General features: G+C 41.6%; 1 protein-coding gene across 8 annotated transcripts in view; it reads right to left on the bottom strand.

Annotated features, from left to right (window-relative positions):
- GALNT13 (polypeptide N-acetylgalactosaminyltransferase 13) overlaps window positions 1–14,482 on the bottom strand; it is a 354,352-nt gene that overhangs the window by 75,806 nt on the left and 264,064 nt on the right. For all 8 annotated transcript variants that reach the window (XR_008847277.1, XR_008847278.1, XM_056536509.1 and 5 more), the window contains exon 8: window positions 6,871–7,010. Coding sequence is in view for 6 of the 8 variants with exons in the window: in XM_056536509.1 (XP_056392484.1) it covers window positions 6,871–7,010 (140 nt within the window). In the remaining 2 variants the exon portion in view is untranslated. The remainder of the gene's footprint in view (window positions 1–6,870; window positions 7,011–14,482) is intronic.

Raw genomic sequence — 14,482 nt, 5'->3', positions numbered from 1 at the left:
GAATTTGTATTTTTAGTTATTTTGACACTGAATAATTAATCACTTTATTGTCTGTGCTTGATTAGCACTCCTATACAATATGTGTGATCCACTTTGTATGCTGAGCTTGGAAAAGACCAGGAGAGGTGGTTGAAACGTTGTTCTCTACAAATCATGTTTTTCTGATGGAATAAACCACCGTTTGATTTTTCACGAATACGTGTGTGCTGCGGATATTTCTTCTATCTATCTATCTATCTATCTATCTATCTATCTATCTAGACAGCAAACAAAATATAGAGCAGCGCCCAAATGGATAGTAGATGGTGCAAGCACTCAAAATTGTGAGTGTAGAAAAGGTGTTTATTCCATATCAATACTAAAAAGCGCAACGTTTCTGCTGCCAGTGCAGCCTTTTTCAAGCAACAAACAGTGATCACATGGGTGCTATATATATGCAAATACACAAACAAATCAATAAAGTAAACAATCAAAAAATTAAGAGGTATATACCATGTAAAGTGCTATAAGATATAGGGCATAAATTGCCACTATAATAATAAAGTGCATGGTGGACAGTGTATGTTAAAAACACAATAAAACTTTACAAAGGCTACGTTTTACAGCCAAAGATATCATAATACAGTAATTACATCATTAAGTTCAAACATGTGTTACATAATTAATGACTATACGGGAGGCGGGATGGTTCAGTTGCACTCACCCTATGTATTATATTACAACATACGTACAGTGTAACCAGCGATGCAGCATGGGCGTCCGCGTGCGTGGCCACGTGACGCGCCAAGTCACATGATCCTCCTCCATCGCGTCACGTGTCCGCGCGCATTTCCGGCCACGCGCACCGACATGTAAACAATGAGCAGCCCTATTGGAACAAATGCGCATGTGCGCATGCCCAACGATGTGACTCTAGATGCGGTTCGCAACGGCCGCAATAGAAGTCAGAATAGAGTCTGAGAAATAGCAAGTATGGGATAAGTAGAAAAAAATGAAAAAAATGAAAAAACTGAAAAAAATTAAGAAAATGAAAAAATATATAATAAAATAAATAAATAAATAAAAAATAATAATAAAATAATAATATAATAATATAAAATAATAAATAAATAATAAAATAAATAAAAATATAAAATAAAATAAATATAAAATGAAAAAAGAATAATAAAAATGAATAAAAATGTAAAATATTTTAACAAAAATGGACAAAAATATGAACATTTCTGTCTGTTAACCAGGCATGTATATCAATCACTCAGGGCCAATTTTTTATATACCTCTGTGCCTATTATAGGGCCACCCAGGAAGGTGGTGTATCTTCACCCAGGTGAGCCCTACCACAGGAGACGCGAAGGCGTAATTAAACGCCATCTAGCCAACTATGGAAGGCCAAATCATGAGGTTGGGTCACCCCCTTTAATGGCCACTGCATCCATAAAGTCATCCGTACTTTATCAGACTAGTGCTCTATATGTCCAAAAGAATAATAAAAATAAATAAAATAAATTATGAAAAAATAAAATAATTTTATATATAAATAAATTAAAATAAAATAAAAAAGCAAAAGATTAAATAAACCAGAAAGAGAAAATGAGATGAAGAGTCACCATGTTAATGGCATAATGAAATTAAGTGTAGGTCACACTGAACTCAATAATAATATGGCAAGATAGCAAAATTTATAGGGTGGCTGCAACGTCCTCCTCTTTTTCATTTTATATTTATTTTATTTTATATTTTTATTTTTATTTATTTTATAATTTTTTTATTTATTATTTTATATTATTAGATTATTTTATTATTATTACTTTTTTTATTTATTTATTTTATTATATATTTTTTCATTTTCTTCATTTTTTTCAGTTTTTTCATTTTTTCCATTTTTTTCTACTTATATTTTATTTTGATTTTTATTTCATTATTCTTCGTCCTATTGCTCTACACATCTTTCTCTATTTATTTTATTTCATTTTACTTTTTTTCCCATACTTGCTATTTCTCAGACTGCGAACCGCATCTAGAGTCACATCGTTGGGCATGCGCACATGCGCATTTGTTCCAATAGGGCTGCTCATTGTTTACATGTCAGTGCGCATGGCCGGAAGTGCGCGCGGACACGTGACGCGATGGAGGAGGATCATGTGACTTGGCGCGTCACGTGGCCACGTGCGCGGACGCCCAGGCTGCATCGCTGGTTACACTGTACGTATGTTGGAATATAATACATAGGGTGAGTGCAACTGAACCATCCCGCCTCCCGTATAGTCATTAATTATGTAACACATGTTTGAACTTAATGATGTAATTACTGTATTATGATACCTTTGGCTGTAAAACGTAGCCTTTGTAAAGTTTTATTGTGTTTTTAACAAACACTGTCCACCATGCACTTTATTATTATAGTGGCAATTTATGCCCTATATCTTATAGCACTTTACATGGTATATACCTCTTAATTTTTTGATTAGTTACTTTATTGATTTATTTGTGTATTTGCATATATATAGCACCCATGTGATCACTGTTTGTTGCTTGAAAAAGGCTGCACTGGCAGCAGAAACGTTGCACTTTTTAGTATTGATATGGAATAAACACCATTTCTACACTCATAATTTTGAGTGCTGCAGCTTCTTCTTGGATATCTATCTATCTATCTATCCCATATCTACCTATCTATCTATCTATCTATCTATCTATCTATCTATCTATCTATCTATCATGGCAGGGACATGTATACAGTCTGTCCAGTGCTGTATACAGTTATTATCAGCTGTAGTTGTCTCACTCGACCACAACCTGTTTAATGTTACATTTCCTTTAAGGCATTTTCCACATGTAAAGCTCTTTTTGTGCCATTGAGACTTGTTTTCATCCTGTGAATATTTATCGGTGTTATTCCTGGCAGAATACGGTCAATACCATGTATAAAATACATATGCCATTTTCTGAGGAAATGCTAAATCACATCCTCTAACACAGTCCCTGTACTAAATTAGGAACAAAATACAGGATAATTAAACACCAGGGGCCGTGTTGGTTGGAGATGCCGCGGTGTTTGCGTGAGGATAAATGTGTTTGCAGCTCTATTCATTATGTGCAATTCTGAAAGCTCCAAACAGCAACACAGAATGACTGGCAGCTACGGGGTAAATCACATATTCAGATATATTGTAAAACACTGAGAACCCCTGTGTTCTGTGTTATATACCTTGTAAATAGATCCTGTGTATTTAATGTACTTACTCATAGGTGGGGCTATTTTATTTAACCATTTAAAAGGCATGTGCACCTTAGCAAAACGCAATTAACTGAAGACTTTGCTAAGTCCTTTATACCGGCCTGGATTTTATGGTGTGAAATGTGGATTGGTAGTGGGGTCTGTCATTCCCTTCCTGCCCAGTCCAGGTTTCAGTTTGGCGCAAGTTAGTCTAGGTCAGTGTCTTTCAACCAGGGTGCCTCCAGCTGTTGCAAAACTACAACTCCCATGCCTGAAGAGCCGAAGGCTGTCCGGGCATGCTGGGAGTTGTAGTTTTGCAACAGCTGGAGGCACCCTGGCTGGAAAATACTGGTCTAAGTGCTGAAGTATGCTCATTGGGCTACCAAAAGGTATTCTACAATCTACACTAAGAGGCTGGGAGTTGGATCTGGGAGTAAGGTCTGCAGCTAATGCTGGTGTAAGGTATTGAGGTATTGATGCATATTGTTTTGGTCGGGTGACTGGTAGGCAGTCACCTGTATAGTTAGGAAATACAAAGTAAAAGGGGTACTCCTGTGGAAAACTTTTTTTTTTTTTTAAATCAACTGGTGCCAGAAAGTTAAACAGATTTGTAAATCACTTCTATTAAAAAATCTTAATCCTTCTAGTACCTTTTAGGGGCTGTATACTATAGAGAAATCCAAAAAAGAAATGTATTTCCTCTGATGTCATGACCACAGTGCTCTCTGCTGACCTCTGCTGTCCATTTTAGGGGCCGGAGGATCGTGACATCACGCCCCCTCCCATAGACTTTCATTAAGGGGGGGGACGTGAGGGGCGGGGCCGTGAAGTCACAATCTTCTGGCCCCTGCATCACCAGTCATTAGGCACAAACGAAGCTCGCTCTATGCACCAGATGACAGGGGTGCTGCAGAAGAGATTGCGGGGGTTCCCAGCGACAGGTGGTCCCAGTGGCGGGGGGTCCCAGCGGAGGGACCCCTGCAATTAGACATCTTATCCTCTATCCTTTGGATAGGGGATAAGATGTCTAGGGGCGGAGTACCCCTTTAACCCCTTAAGGACTCAGCGTTTTTCCGTTTTTGCATTTTCATTTTTTCCTCCTTACCTTTAAAAAATCATAACTCTTTCAATTTTGCACCTAAAAATCCATATGCTGGCTTATTTTTTGCGCCACCAATTCTACTTTGTAATTACATCAGTAATTTTACCCCAAAATCTATGGCAAAATGGAAAAAAAATCATTGTGAGACAAAATAGAAAAAAAACAAAACGCCATTTTGTAACTTTTGGGGGCTTCCGTTTCTACACAGTAAATTTTTCGGTAAAAATGACACCTTCTCTTTATTCTGTAGGTCCATACAATTAAAATGATACCCTACTTATACAGATTTGATTTTGTATTACTTCTGGAAAAAAGCATAACTACATGCAGGAAAATTTATATGTTTAAAATTGTCCTCTTCTGACCCCTATAATGTTTTTTTATTTTTCTGCGTATGGGGCGGTATGGGGGCAAATTTTTTGCGCTGTGATCTGAAGTTTTTAGCGGTACCATTTTTGCATTGATAGGACTTATTGATCGCTTTTTATGATTTTTTTCTTGATGTAAAAAGTGACCAAAAAGGCACTATTTTGGACTTTGGAATTTTTTTACGCGCACGCCATTGACCGTGCAGTTTAATTAACGATATATTTTTATAATTCGGACATTTACGCACGCAGCAATACCATATATGTTTATTTTTATTCACACAGTTTATTTATTTATTTTTTATGGGAAAAGGGGGGTGATTCAAACTATTAATAGGGAAGGGGGTTAAATGTTTATTCACTTTTTTTTTTCACTTTTTTTTGCAATGTTATAGCTCCCATAGGGACCTATAACACTGCACACACTGATCTTTTACATTGATCAGTGGTTTCTCATAGGAAACCAGTGATCGATGATTCTGCCGCTTGACTGCTCATGCCTGGATCTCAGGCAGTGAGCAGTCATTCGGCGATCGGACAGCGAGGAGGCAGGTAGGGGCTCTCCCACTGTCCTGTAAGCTGTTCGGGATGCCGCAATTTTACCGCATGCTTTCACTTTCACCACTAACCGGCATGCTTTCACTTTCGCTTTAAACGCGGCGTTCAACTTTGAACACCGCGTTTAAAGGGTTAATAGCGCTCAGCAGTGCGATCAATGCCGCGCGCTATTAGCCACGGGTCCCGGCCGGGCCCGACCCGCTATGACGGTACCAATACGTCATGAGTCCTTAAAGGGTTAAATTTAATAATTGCAATTAAAAACCTTAATGTGAGTGCTCCTAATCTAAGCTTGTTACCTGTATAAACGACACCTTGCTGATTTATAGAGGATGAAATACTTAGTTCACTGAATAAAATACAAATCAATTACATTTTTTATCAAAAATTTATTTTTCCGGATTTTTTTGTGTTTTGTTGTTATTCTGTCTCTCATGTTAAAATGAACCGGCCACTAAAATTCCAGACTGACCATTTCTTTGCCAGGGGCCAAATATACAAACTCAGCAGGGGATCAAATACATTTTTTTCTTCATTGTAGGTGAACCCTCTGCGAGACAGGAACGGGGGTCAGCGATGGTTATATTTCTGTAAGATTCATCCCTTATGTCTATGAAATTTCATCCAATGAATGGCTGGGGGAGATGTGTGAAATTTGGGGTAGCTGGCTATCCTAAGCAAGACACAACTTGGCTGGAGACTTTGGTAAATCCTGGATTTTATAGAGATTGGTAGTGGGGACTATCATTCCCTTCCTGGCTAGTTTAGGTTACAGATGGGCACAAGTCAACCTAGGTGCTGAAGGCTGCTCATTATTGGCCTACACTGAGAGGCTGAGGGAAAGTTGTACTTGAAGTTGGAATCATGAGATCTTCAGCTTCTATTGGGCAGTAATGTTAGTGTGAGGTAATACATCTTGATACATAATGGGCCTCATTTACTAAGCTGAAACCGTCCAGTTATTTTGTCTGAGACATGTCTGCACCAGTGCGCGACAGTGTGTGCCTGAAAAATCCGTCAAACCCGAAAAGGGGCGTGGTCTGTCACAAAGGGGCATGGCCAGCCCGAAAGGGGCGTGGTTTCACAACCGGGCCGATTTACTATTGAACTCACAGAAAATCCTGTGGGTAAATGGCTGGAAATATCGACCTAGAAAAAGATGGTCAGAACATTTTCCTGACTTTTCCCAATAGTAAATAGAGAGGAATCCTGCAAGTCTGAAACAACTTTTCCCACTAGTAAAAACCCGAAACTCTTAATAAATGAGGCCCATTGTTTTGGTTGGCATACTGGTAGGAACTCACCTGTATAGTTAGTGAATACTATGTTTATCTAGTGCTGTGACAAGCCGGATGTATTTTGTATGTTTTGTGCCTGAATCTGAAGGTTGTACTTTATAATTTGCTGCACATAGACAGAAAAAGCCCTTTTTTAACCTATACTTCTGTATCACTGCCTCTGACAGCTGTTTTCCATTATTTGGCTGGCTGGACAGAGCTAATCTCCCACACCACCCTAAAACTGTCAAGTATAATACAATCAATAGAGAGCTGAGTAAACTAACACTCTGCACAATAACTACAAAACAAGCTAAATAGATAAAATAGTACAAAAATAAATCATACCTCACCAAGAGAAAAGTAACGCCTTGGGATCTGGGAGTCTGGATAGATTTTTTCTAGGTACCAAGAAAACGGTTTACACTTGAGCCTTTCTCGGAGGGATTTTCTCTCGGTTACATCCCCATAATCCACCTTGACAACACCTGGAACATTAGAAGGTTGTTGTTTACCTCAGCGTATTCCCACAATAATCGTACACATCTGATAAACATTATAATGTCATTTACTTTAACTAGCAAAACAACTAAACAAGGAAAAGCTGGGTGACAACCAATACAATATTGCAGCCACTTCAGCTCCCACAAGGGTTTGCTAATAGGCTTATATCAGCGTAATGGTTTTCCTTCTTAGGATAAGGAATAAGGTGTCTTATCGCGGGAGTCCCGCTGCTGGGGCCCCCCTGCGATCTCCTGCAGCACCCGGCATTCTAGACAAATGCCGGGTTCCTGCGGCAGTGGTCGTGCCTTCACGCCCACACCCCCTCGTGCCGTCACGCCCATACCCCTTCGAGCTGTCACGCCCATACCCCCTGGTGCCGTCACGCCCACACCCCCATCACGCCATGTCCCCTCCATTCATGTCTATGGGAGGGGGCGTGGATACCCCTCCCATAGACATGAATGGAGGGGGCGTGGCGTGACATCATGATCACAGCCTCCGACTCTGTGTGTTCTGAACAAAACATTCAGAATGCTGGAGCACCAGAGTACCTCTTTAATGGAGTCATGACAACTTGGATTAATTTTGATGGATCAAATTGACTTATTATAGGGTCTGGCAGGTTTTCACAAGTTTTTAATTTTTACTACAATATTCTTGAAATAAATAAAAAATCAATCAAACCCTGATACAACTGAGACGGGTGCTAATGTGATCTGAGATTGATCCAACTTCCCTGGTCTCCTGGATGGCAAATATGTATGATTTTGCAGCAGTGATTTTTTACAGCATAACTGAAAAAAATTGTCACTATTTTTTTTTGCTGTGTAATCTGAAGTCCTCCTATAACAGCAAGGTGGCTTTATTGTCTAGTTCACTATCAATAACAGCAGTATGGCTGTGTAGTCTGGACCTCCCCTATAACAGCAGTCTGGCTGTGTAGTCTGGACCTCCCCTATAACAGCAGTCTGGTTGTGTAGTCTGGACCTCCCCTATTACAGCAGTCTGGTTGTGTAGTCTGGACCTCCCCTATAACAGCAGTCTGGTTGTGTAGTCTGGACCTCCCCTATAACAGCAGTCTGGTTGTGTAGTCTGGACCTCCCCTATAACAGCAGTCTGGTTGTGTAGTCTGGACCCTCCCCTATAACAGCAGTCTGGTTGTGTAGTCTGGACCTCCCCTATTACAGCAGTCTGGTTGTGTAGTCTGGACCTCCCCTATAACAGCAGTCTGGCTGTGTAGTCTGGACCTCCTCTATAACAGCAGTCTGGTTATGTAGTCTGGACCTCCCCTATAACAGCAGTCTGGTTGTGTAGTCTGGACCTCCCCTATAACAGAAGTCTGGAGTGTAGTCTGGACCTCCCCTATAACAGCAGTCTGGTTGTGTAGTCTGGACCTCCCCTATAACAGCAGTCTGGTTATGTAGTCTGGACCTCCCCTATAACAGCAGTCTGGTTGTGTAGTCTGGACCTCCTCTATAACAGCAGTCTGGTTGTGTAGTCTGGACCTCCCCTATAACAGCAGTCTGGTTGTGTAGTCTGGACCCTCCCCTATAACAGCAGTCTGGTTGTGTAGTCTGGACCCTCCCCTATAACAGCAGTCTGGCTGTGTAGTCTGGACCTCCTCTATAACAGCAGTCTGGTTGTGTAGTCTGGACCTCCCCTATAACAGCAGTCTGGTTGTGTAGTCTGGACCTCCCCTATAACAGCAGTCTGGTTGTGTAGTCTGGATTTCCCCTATAACAGCAGTCTGGTTGTGTAGTCTGGACCTCCCCTATAACAGCAGTCTGGTTGTGTAGTCTGGACCTCCCCTATAACAGCAGTCTGGTTGTGTAGGCTGGATCTCCCCTATAACAGCAGTCTGGTTGTGTAGTCTGGACCTCCCCTATAACAGCAGTCTGGTTGTGTAGTCTGGACCTCCCCTATAACAGCAGTCTGGCTGTGTAGTCTGAACCTCCCCTATAACAGCAGTATGGTTGTAAGTCTGGACCTCCCCTATAACAGCAGTCTGGTAGTAAGTCTGGACCTCCCCTATAACAGAAGTCTGGTTGTGTAGTCTGGACCTCCCCTACAACAGCAGTCTGGCTGTGTAGTCTGGACCTCCCCTATAACAGCAGTCTGGACAATCCCCTATAATAGTAGTCTGGTTGTGCAGTCTAGACCTCCCCTATAACAGCAGTCTGATTGTGTAGTCTTAATCTCCCCTATAACAGCAGTCTGATTGTGTAGTCTGAATCTCCCCTATAACAGCAGTCTGGCTGTGTAGTCTGGACATCCCCTATAACAGCAGTTTGGTTGTGTAGTCTGGACCTCCCCTATAACAGCAGTCTGGTTGTGTAGTCTGGACCACCTCTATAACAGAATTCTGGCTATGTAGTATGGACTTCCCCTATAACAGCAGTCTGGTTGTGTAGTCTGGACCTCCCCTATAACAGCAGTCTGGCTGTGTAGTCTGGACCTCCCCTATAACAGCAGTCTGGCAGTGTAGTCTGGACCTCCCCCTATAACAGCAGTCTGGTTGTGTAGTCCTGACCTCCCCCTATAACAGCAGTCTGTCTGTGTAGTCTGGACCTCCCCTATAACAGCAGTCTGGTTGTGTAGTCTGGACCTCCTCTTTAACAGCAGTCTGGCAGTGTAGTCTGGACCTCCCCCTATAACAGCAGTCTGGTTGTGTAGTCTGGACCTCCTCTTTAACAGCAGTCTGGCAGTGTAGGCTGGACCTCCCCCTATAACAGCAGTCTGGTTGTGTAGTATGGACCTCCTCTATAACAGCAGTCTAGATATGTAGTCAGGAATTCATCAAATAACAGCAGTCTGTGTAGTCTGACATCCCCCCTCCCCCTGTTAACAACAGTCTGGTTGTGTAGTCTGGACCTCCCCTATAACAGCAGTCTGGCTGTGTAGTCTGGACCTTCCCTATAACAGCAGTCTGGTTGTGTAGTCTGGACCTCCCCTATAACAGCAGTCTGGCTGTGTAGTCTGGACCTCCCCTGTAACAGCAGTCTGGTTGTGTAGTCTGGACCTCACCTTATAACAGCAGTCTGGCTGTGTAGTCTGGACCTCCCCTATAACAGCAGTCTGTTTGTGTAATCTGGACTTCCCCTTATAACAGAAGTCTGATTTTGTAGTTTGGACCTCCTCTATAAGTGTGCCCCTAAAAAAGAAGTAAGGTGAGTAGTCTTGAGTGCCACTATAACAGCAGTCTGGCTGAGTAGTCTGAACTTACCCCTGCAAACAAAAATCTGGCTGTGTAGTCTGGACCTCCCCTACAACAGCAGCCTGGCTGTGTAGTCTGGACCTCCCCCTATAACAGCAGTCTAACTGTGTATTCTGACCCCCCCCCCTCCTCCCCTATAACAGCAGTCTGGTTGTGTAGTCTGGAATGCCCCCATAACAGCAGTCTGTGTAGTCTGACCCCCCCCCCCCCCCCCGCCCTGTTAAAAGCGGTCTGGTTGTGTAGTCTGGACCTCCCCTTATAACAGCAGTCTGGTTGTGTAGGCTGGAACGCCCCCATAACAGCAGTCTGTGTAGTCTGACCCCCCCCCCCTCCCTGTTAAAAGCAGTCTGGTTTTGTAGTCTGGACCTCCCCTATAACAGCAGTCTGGCTGTGTAGTCTGGACCTCCCCTATAACAGCAGTCTGGCTGTGTAGTCTGGACCTCCCTTATAACAGCAGTCTGGCTGTGTAGTCTGGATCTCCCCTATAACAGCAGTCTGGCTGTGTAGTCTGGACCTCCCCTTATAACAGCAGTCTGGATGTGTAGTATTGACCTGACCTATAACAAAATTCTGGCTATGTAGTAAAGTGTGCCCCTAAAAAAGAAGTAAGGTGGGTAGTCTTGAGTGCCACTATAACAGCAGTCTGGCTGAGTAGTCTAAACTTACCCCTGCAAACAAAAATCTGGCTGTGTAGTCTGGACCTCCCCCTATAACAGCAGTCTAACTGTGTATTCTGACCCCCCCCCCCCTCCCCTATAACAGCAGTCTGGTTGTGTAGTCTGGAACGCCCCCATAACAGCAGTCTGTGTAGTCTGATCCCCCCCCCCCCCCCCCTGTTATAAGCAGTCTGGTTGTGTAGTCTGGAACGCCCCCATAACAGCAGTCTGGCTATGTAGTCTGGACCTCCCCCTATAACTGCAGCCAAACTATGTAGTTTGGAGCTCCCCGTATAACAGCATCCAGATTGTGTAGTCTGGAGAGTCCCCTATAACAGCTGAAAAGTATAACTGTAGGAAAATCCAATGTAATACTATTTTATAGAATGTATTATGTTACATATTGTTTTAGTCTACAGACAAATATTTACACATCTCCTCCACATTTATCTTATTTATTGAGCTGCATAATCCCTAATGTAATTTTGAATATGTTGTCTACAACAACACAACAACCTAAACAAACACTTCATTATACATGGAACAGTTTGATGTTTTAGCAGAGGCGAATGCAATTTTAATGAAATACTCTGATACAAGAGAGCTGTAAACTGCAGACATGACGGGCGCGCTCTCTCATTGCATTGTCCCTGGATTTGCGCTTGGCATTCTAATCCATACGTCTTTGTTCTTGTTAATCTTTTTTGATGTTGCATTCTTTAGATCCTTCTATTTATCTCTTAGAAGACAGAAGTAGGATGAAAACGAGTCAATTTCCATTAACAAGCTTATGTTTTCTGCTTTCTCACTGCTACATTAAGAAAACTTACCAAAAATAAAACAGCAAAGAGACAAAATACTGCTTATCTGGACCCTAACTCTGTAGGATCTCAATTATTTTCTACATTAGAAGCAACATTCCTAGGGTTGACATAAAAGCTGTTTTGAAGTGTTCACATTCATGAAAATACTTTAAAAAAAATCATTGTATTGGTTTCGGCATCATGTTGATTGATTTAACCCCTTATGTGCCGTGATCAATAGCTATCACTGCACTTATGATCTTGCCCGACAGGTCAGGTACCCGATCGACACCCCCACAACGTATTTAGAGGGCATCAATTAGTTTTTATGGCAGCCGGAGGCTTTTACTAGGTCTCTTTGCTTGCCATAGGCAGATCCTACTAGCAGAGCACAGATCTCACTGATTATTGCTATGCAATAGAATACTAATGGTCAGTATAAGCAATCCAAACATTGCTTAGTGATATCCCCTAGAGGGATTTATAAAATGTTTTAAAAAGTTATTTAAAAAAACAGTGTTTTTTTTAAATATAAAAAAGCTTGTTTCCCATGTTTTTTTTTATATTTTTTTTTATTAAACAAACATGACAAAAAGTTGGTTTCACGGAATGAGGAAATGTCCAAGCCATTAAAATGTAACATTATTGATATTGAGCTTAAAAAAACAGACATACAAATTGAATTGCTGATTTTATGTCACTATATAAAAAATTAGCCCTCAAACAGCCCTGTAGATGGAAAAATTAAAAAATATAAAGTTATAGGAGGTCAGGATAGGGCGATTTTAAAGGGTACCTCTCATCAAAAAAACTTTTGATATATTATAGATTAATGTATGCAGAATAACTTTACAATTGCATGTTATTAAATAAATATGCTTCTTTCTATTTAATTTTCCACTCTGAAGAAATGACCACTAGGGGTCTCCCTACCAGTCCTGGCAGCAAGCATTTCAGACTCATGCTGGAGTCCTAAACACTACGAGCTGCCAGTCTGCTTTGTTCGCAAAGGAGAACACTCAGAGCTGCCAGCCTGCTTTGTTCACAGCCTGTTTGGCTGTGAACAAAGCAGGCTGGCAGCTCTGAGTGTTTAGGACTCCACCATGAGTCAGAAATGCTTGCTGACAGGACTGATCGGGTAAAATACAATAGAAAGAAGCATATTTTTCATTAACATGCTATTGGAAAGTTATTCAACATTCATTAATCTAAAATATATCAAAAGTTTATTTGATGAGAGGTAGCCTTTAAGCATAGTTTTTTTGCAAAAAAAAAGGCTTTCCCCCCCCCAAAAAATAGTAAAGTAAAACAAAACAAGGTAAATATGGACATATTTGTATTATTATTGACCCAACAGATAAAGATAACATGTGCATTTTACAATGAAGTGCACTCCGTAAAAAAAAAAAAAAAAAATTGTTTTAGGGTTTTGTCATACATTAGTGAAATGAATGGTGTCATTACAAAGTACAACTGGTCACACAAAATAAAAATAAAAAGTTTTGTTTCTTTAAAGGCGAGGAGGAAAAGATGAAATGTCAAAGAATAAAGGTGTATTCCAGCCTTAGACATCTTATCCCCTATCTAAAGAATAGGGGATGAGATGTCTGATCACGAGGGTCCCATCGCTGGTCACGCCCCCTCCCATACACATGAATGGAGGGGGCGTGGCCTTATGTTGCAGTACAGAATGATGGATGCTGCTTGGAGATTGCGGGGGCCCCAGCTGTGGGACCCCCACGATCAGACATCTTATCCTCTATGCTCTAGATAGGGGATAAGATGTCTAAGGCTGGAATACCCCTTTAAAATGGGCCTGGTCATAAAAGGGTTGAAGTCACACTGAATAGAAATGCTGATAAGGACAATCACATGTTTTGACAAAATAAAAAAGTAAACTTGCTACAATGAAGCTTGAAAACTCCTTCCCCTTTTAAGGATAAGTGTCTGATAGCCATTGGGACCCCGTGATATCCCATCCAGGGCCCTGGCTTGGGCCCGGCTCTTCTCCTGTAATAACGTGTCGCACCCAGCGTGGAAGTGGAGCGGTGGAGATACACGAACATTGGCCCTAATTTACTTTTGCAAACCCAACATTGTTTCTTGGGTTGTGTGCCAGATGTTGGCGCTTTGCGCCAGAAATTCTGTCAGTGCCAGAATTTACACCAGATTATGCGCCAGAATTGAGAAAAACCGGAGGGGCTTGACCGACGGGAAAAGGGGCGTGGTCACAGAAAAGAGGGGTGTTCCGACATTTTCACAAAAACCCAACATATTTACTAAGGTTTCCACAGAAAATGTAGTGGATTTGAGCTGGGGAAAACCCGACAGATCAGAGCATGTGTAAAAAAAGGAAAATGTAGGGAAGCCTTAGTAAATACCATGGAAAATACCATAGAGGTGAATGGAGGGGGCATGTTTCGACCAGCTTCCATGCTGGGTGCAACACGTCATTACAGGAGAAGAGCTGGGGCCGAGCCAAGGCCCTCTAGGGGAGATTGCAGGGATCCCAGCGGCTAGATTTCCCCCCTGCGATCAGACACTTATCCCCTATCTTGCAGATAGAGGATACGTTTGTTTTCCACAGCATATCTCCTTTAAGGAGTTAACTAAGAACCCCCCAATGTTGCCTTTTTTAGCATTGCAGATGCAGCTGAAGAAAATGAGTTCTGTGCCATTCAAGCATCGCTGTCAGTTAATTAAATTTTAATTTTCTCACCAATATGTAGATTTTTATTAAACCATTGACAAGAAAAAGTTGAAGGAAAATTACTTTCAGTCTC

Source organism: Hyla sarda, chromosome 8 (assembly GCF_029499605.1).
Source record: "Hyla sarda isolate aHylSar1 chromosome 8, aHylSar1.hap1, whole genome shotgun sequence".
Taxonomy (NCBI): Eukaryota; Metazoa; Chordata; class Amphibia; order Anura; family Hylidae; genus Hyla; species Hyla sarda.
Note: the sequence above shows the minus strand (reverse complement) of the source record. Positions and strands in the feature narration are given on the sequence as shown.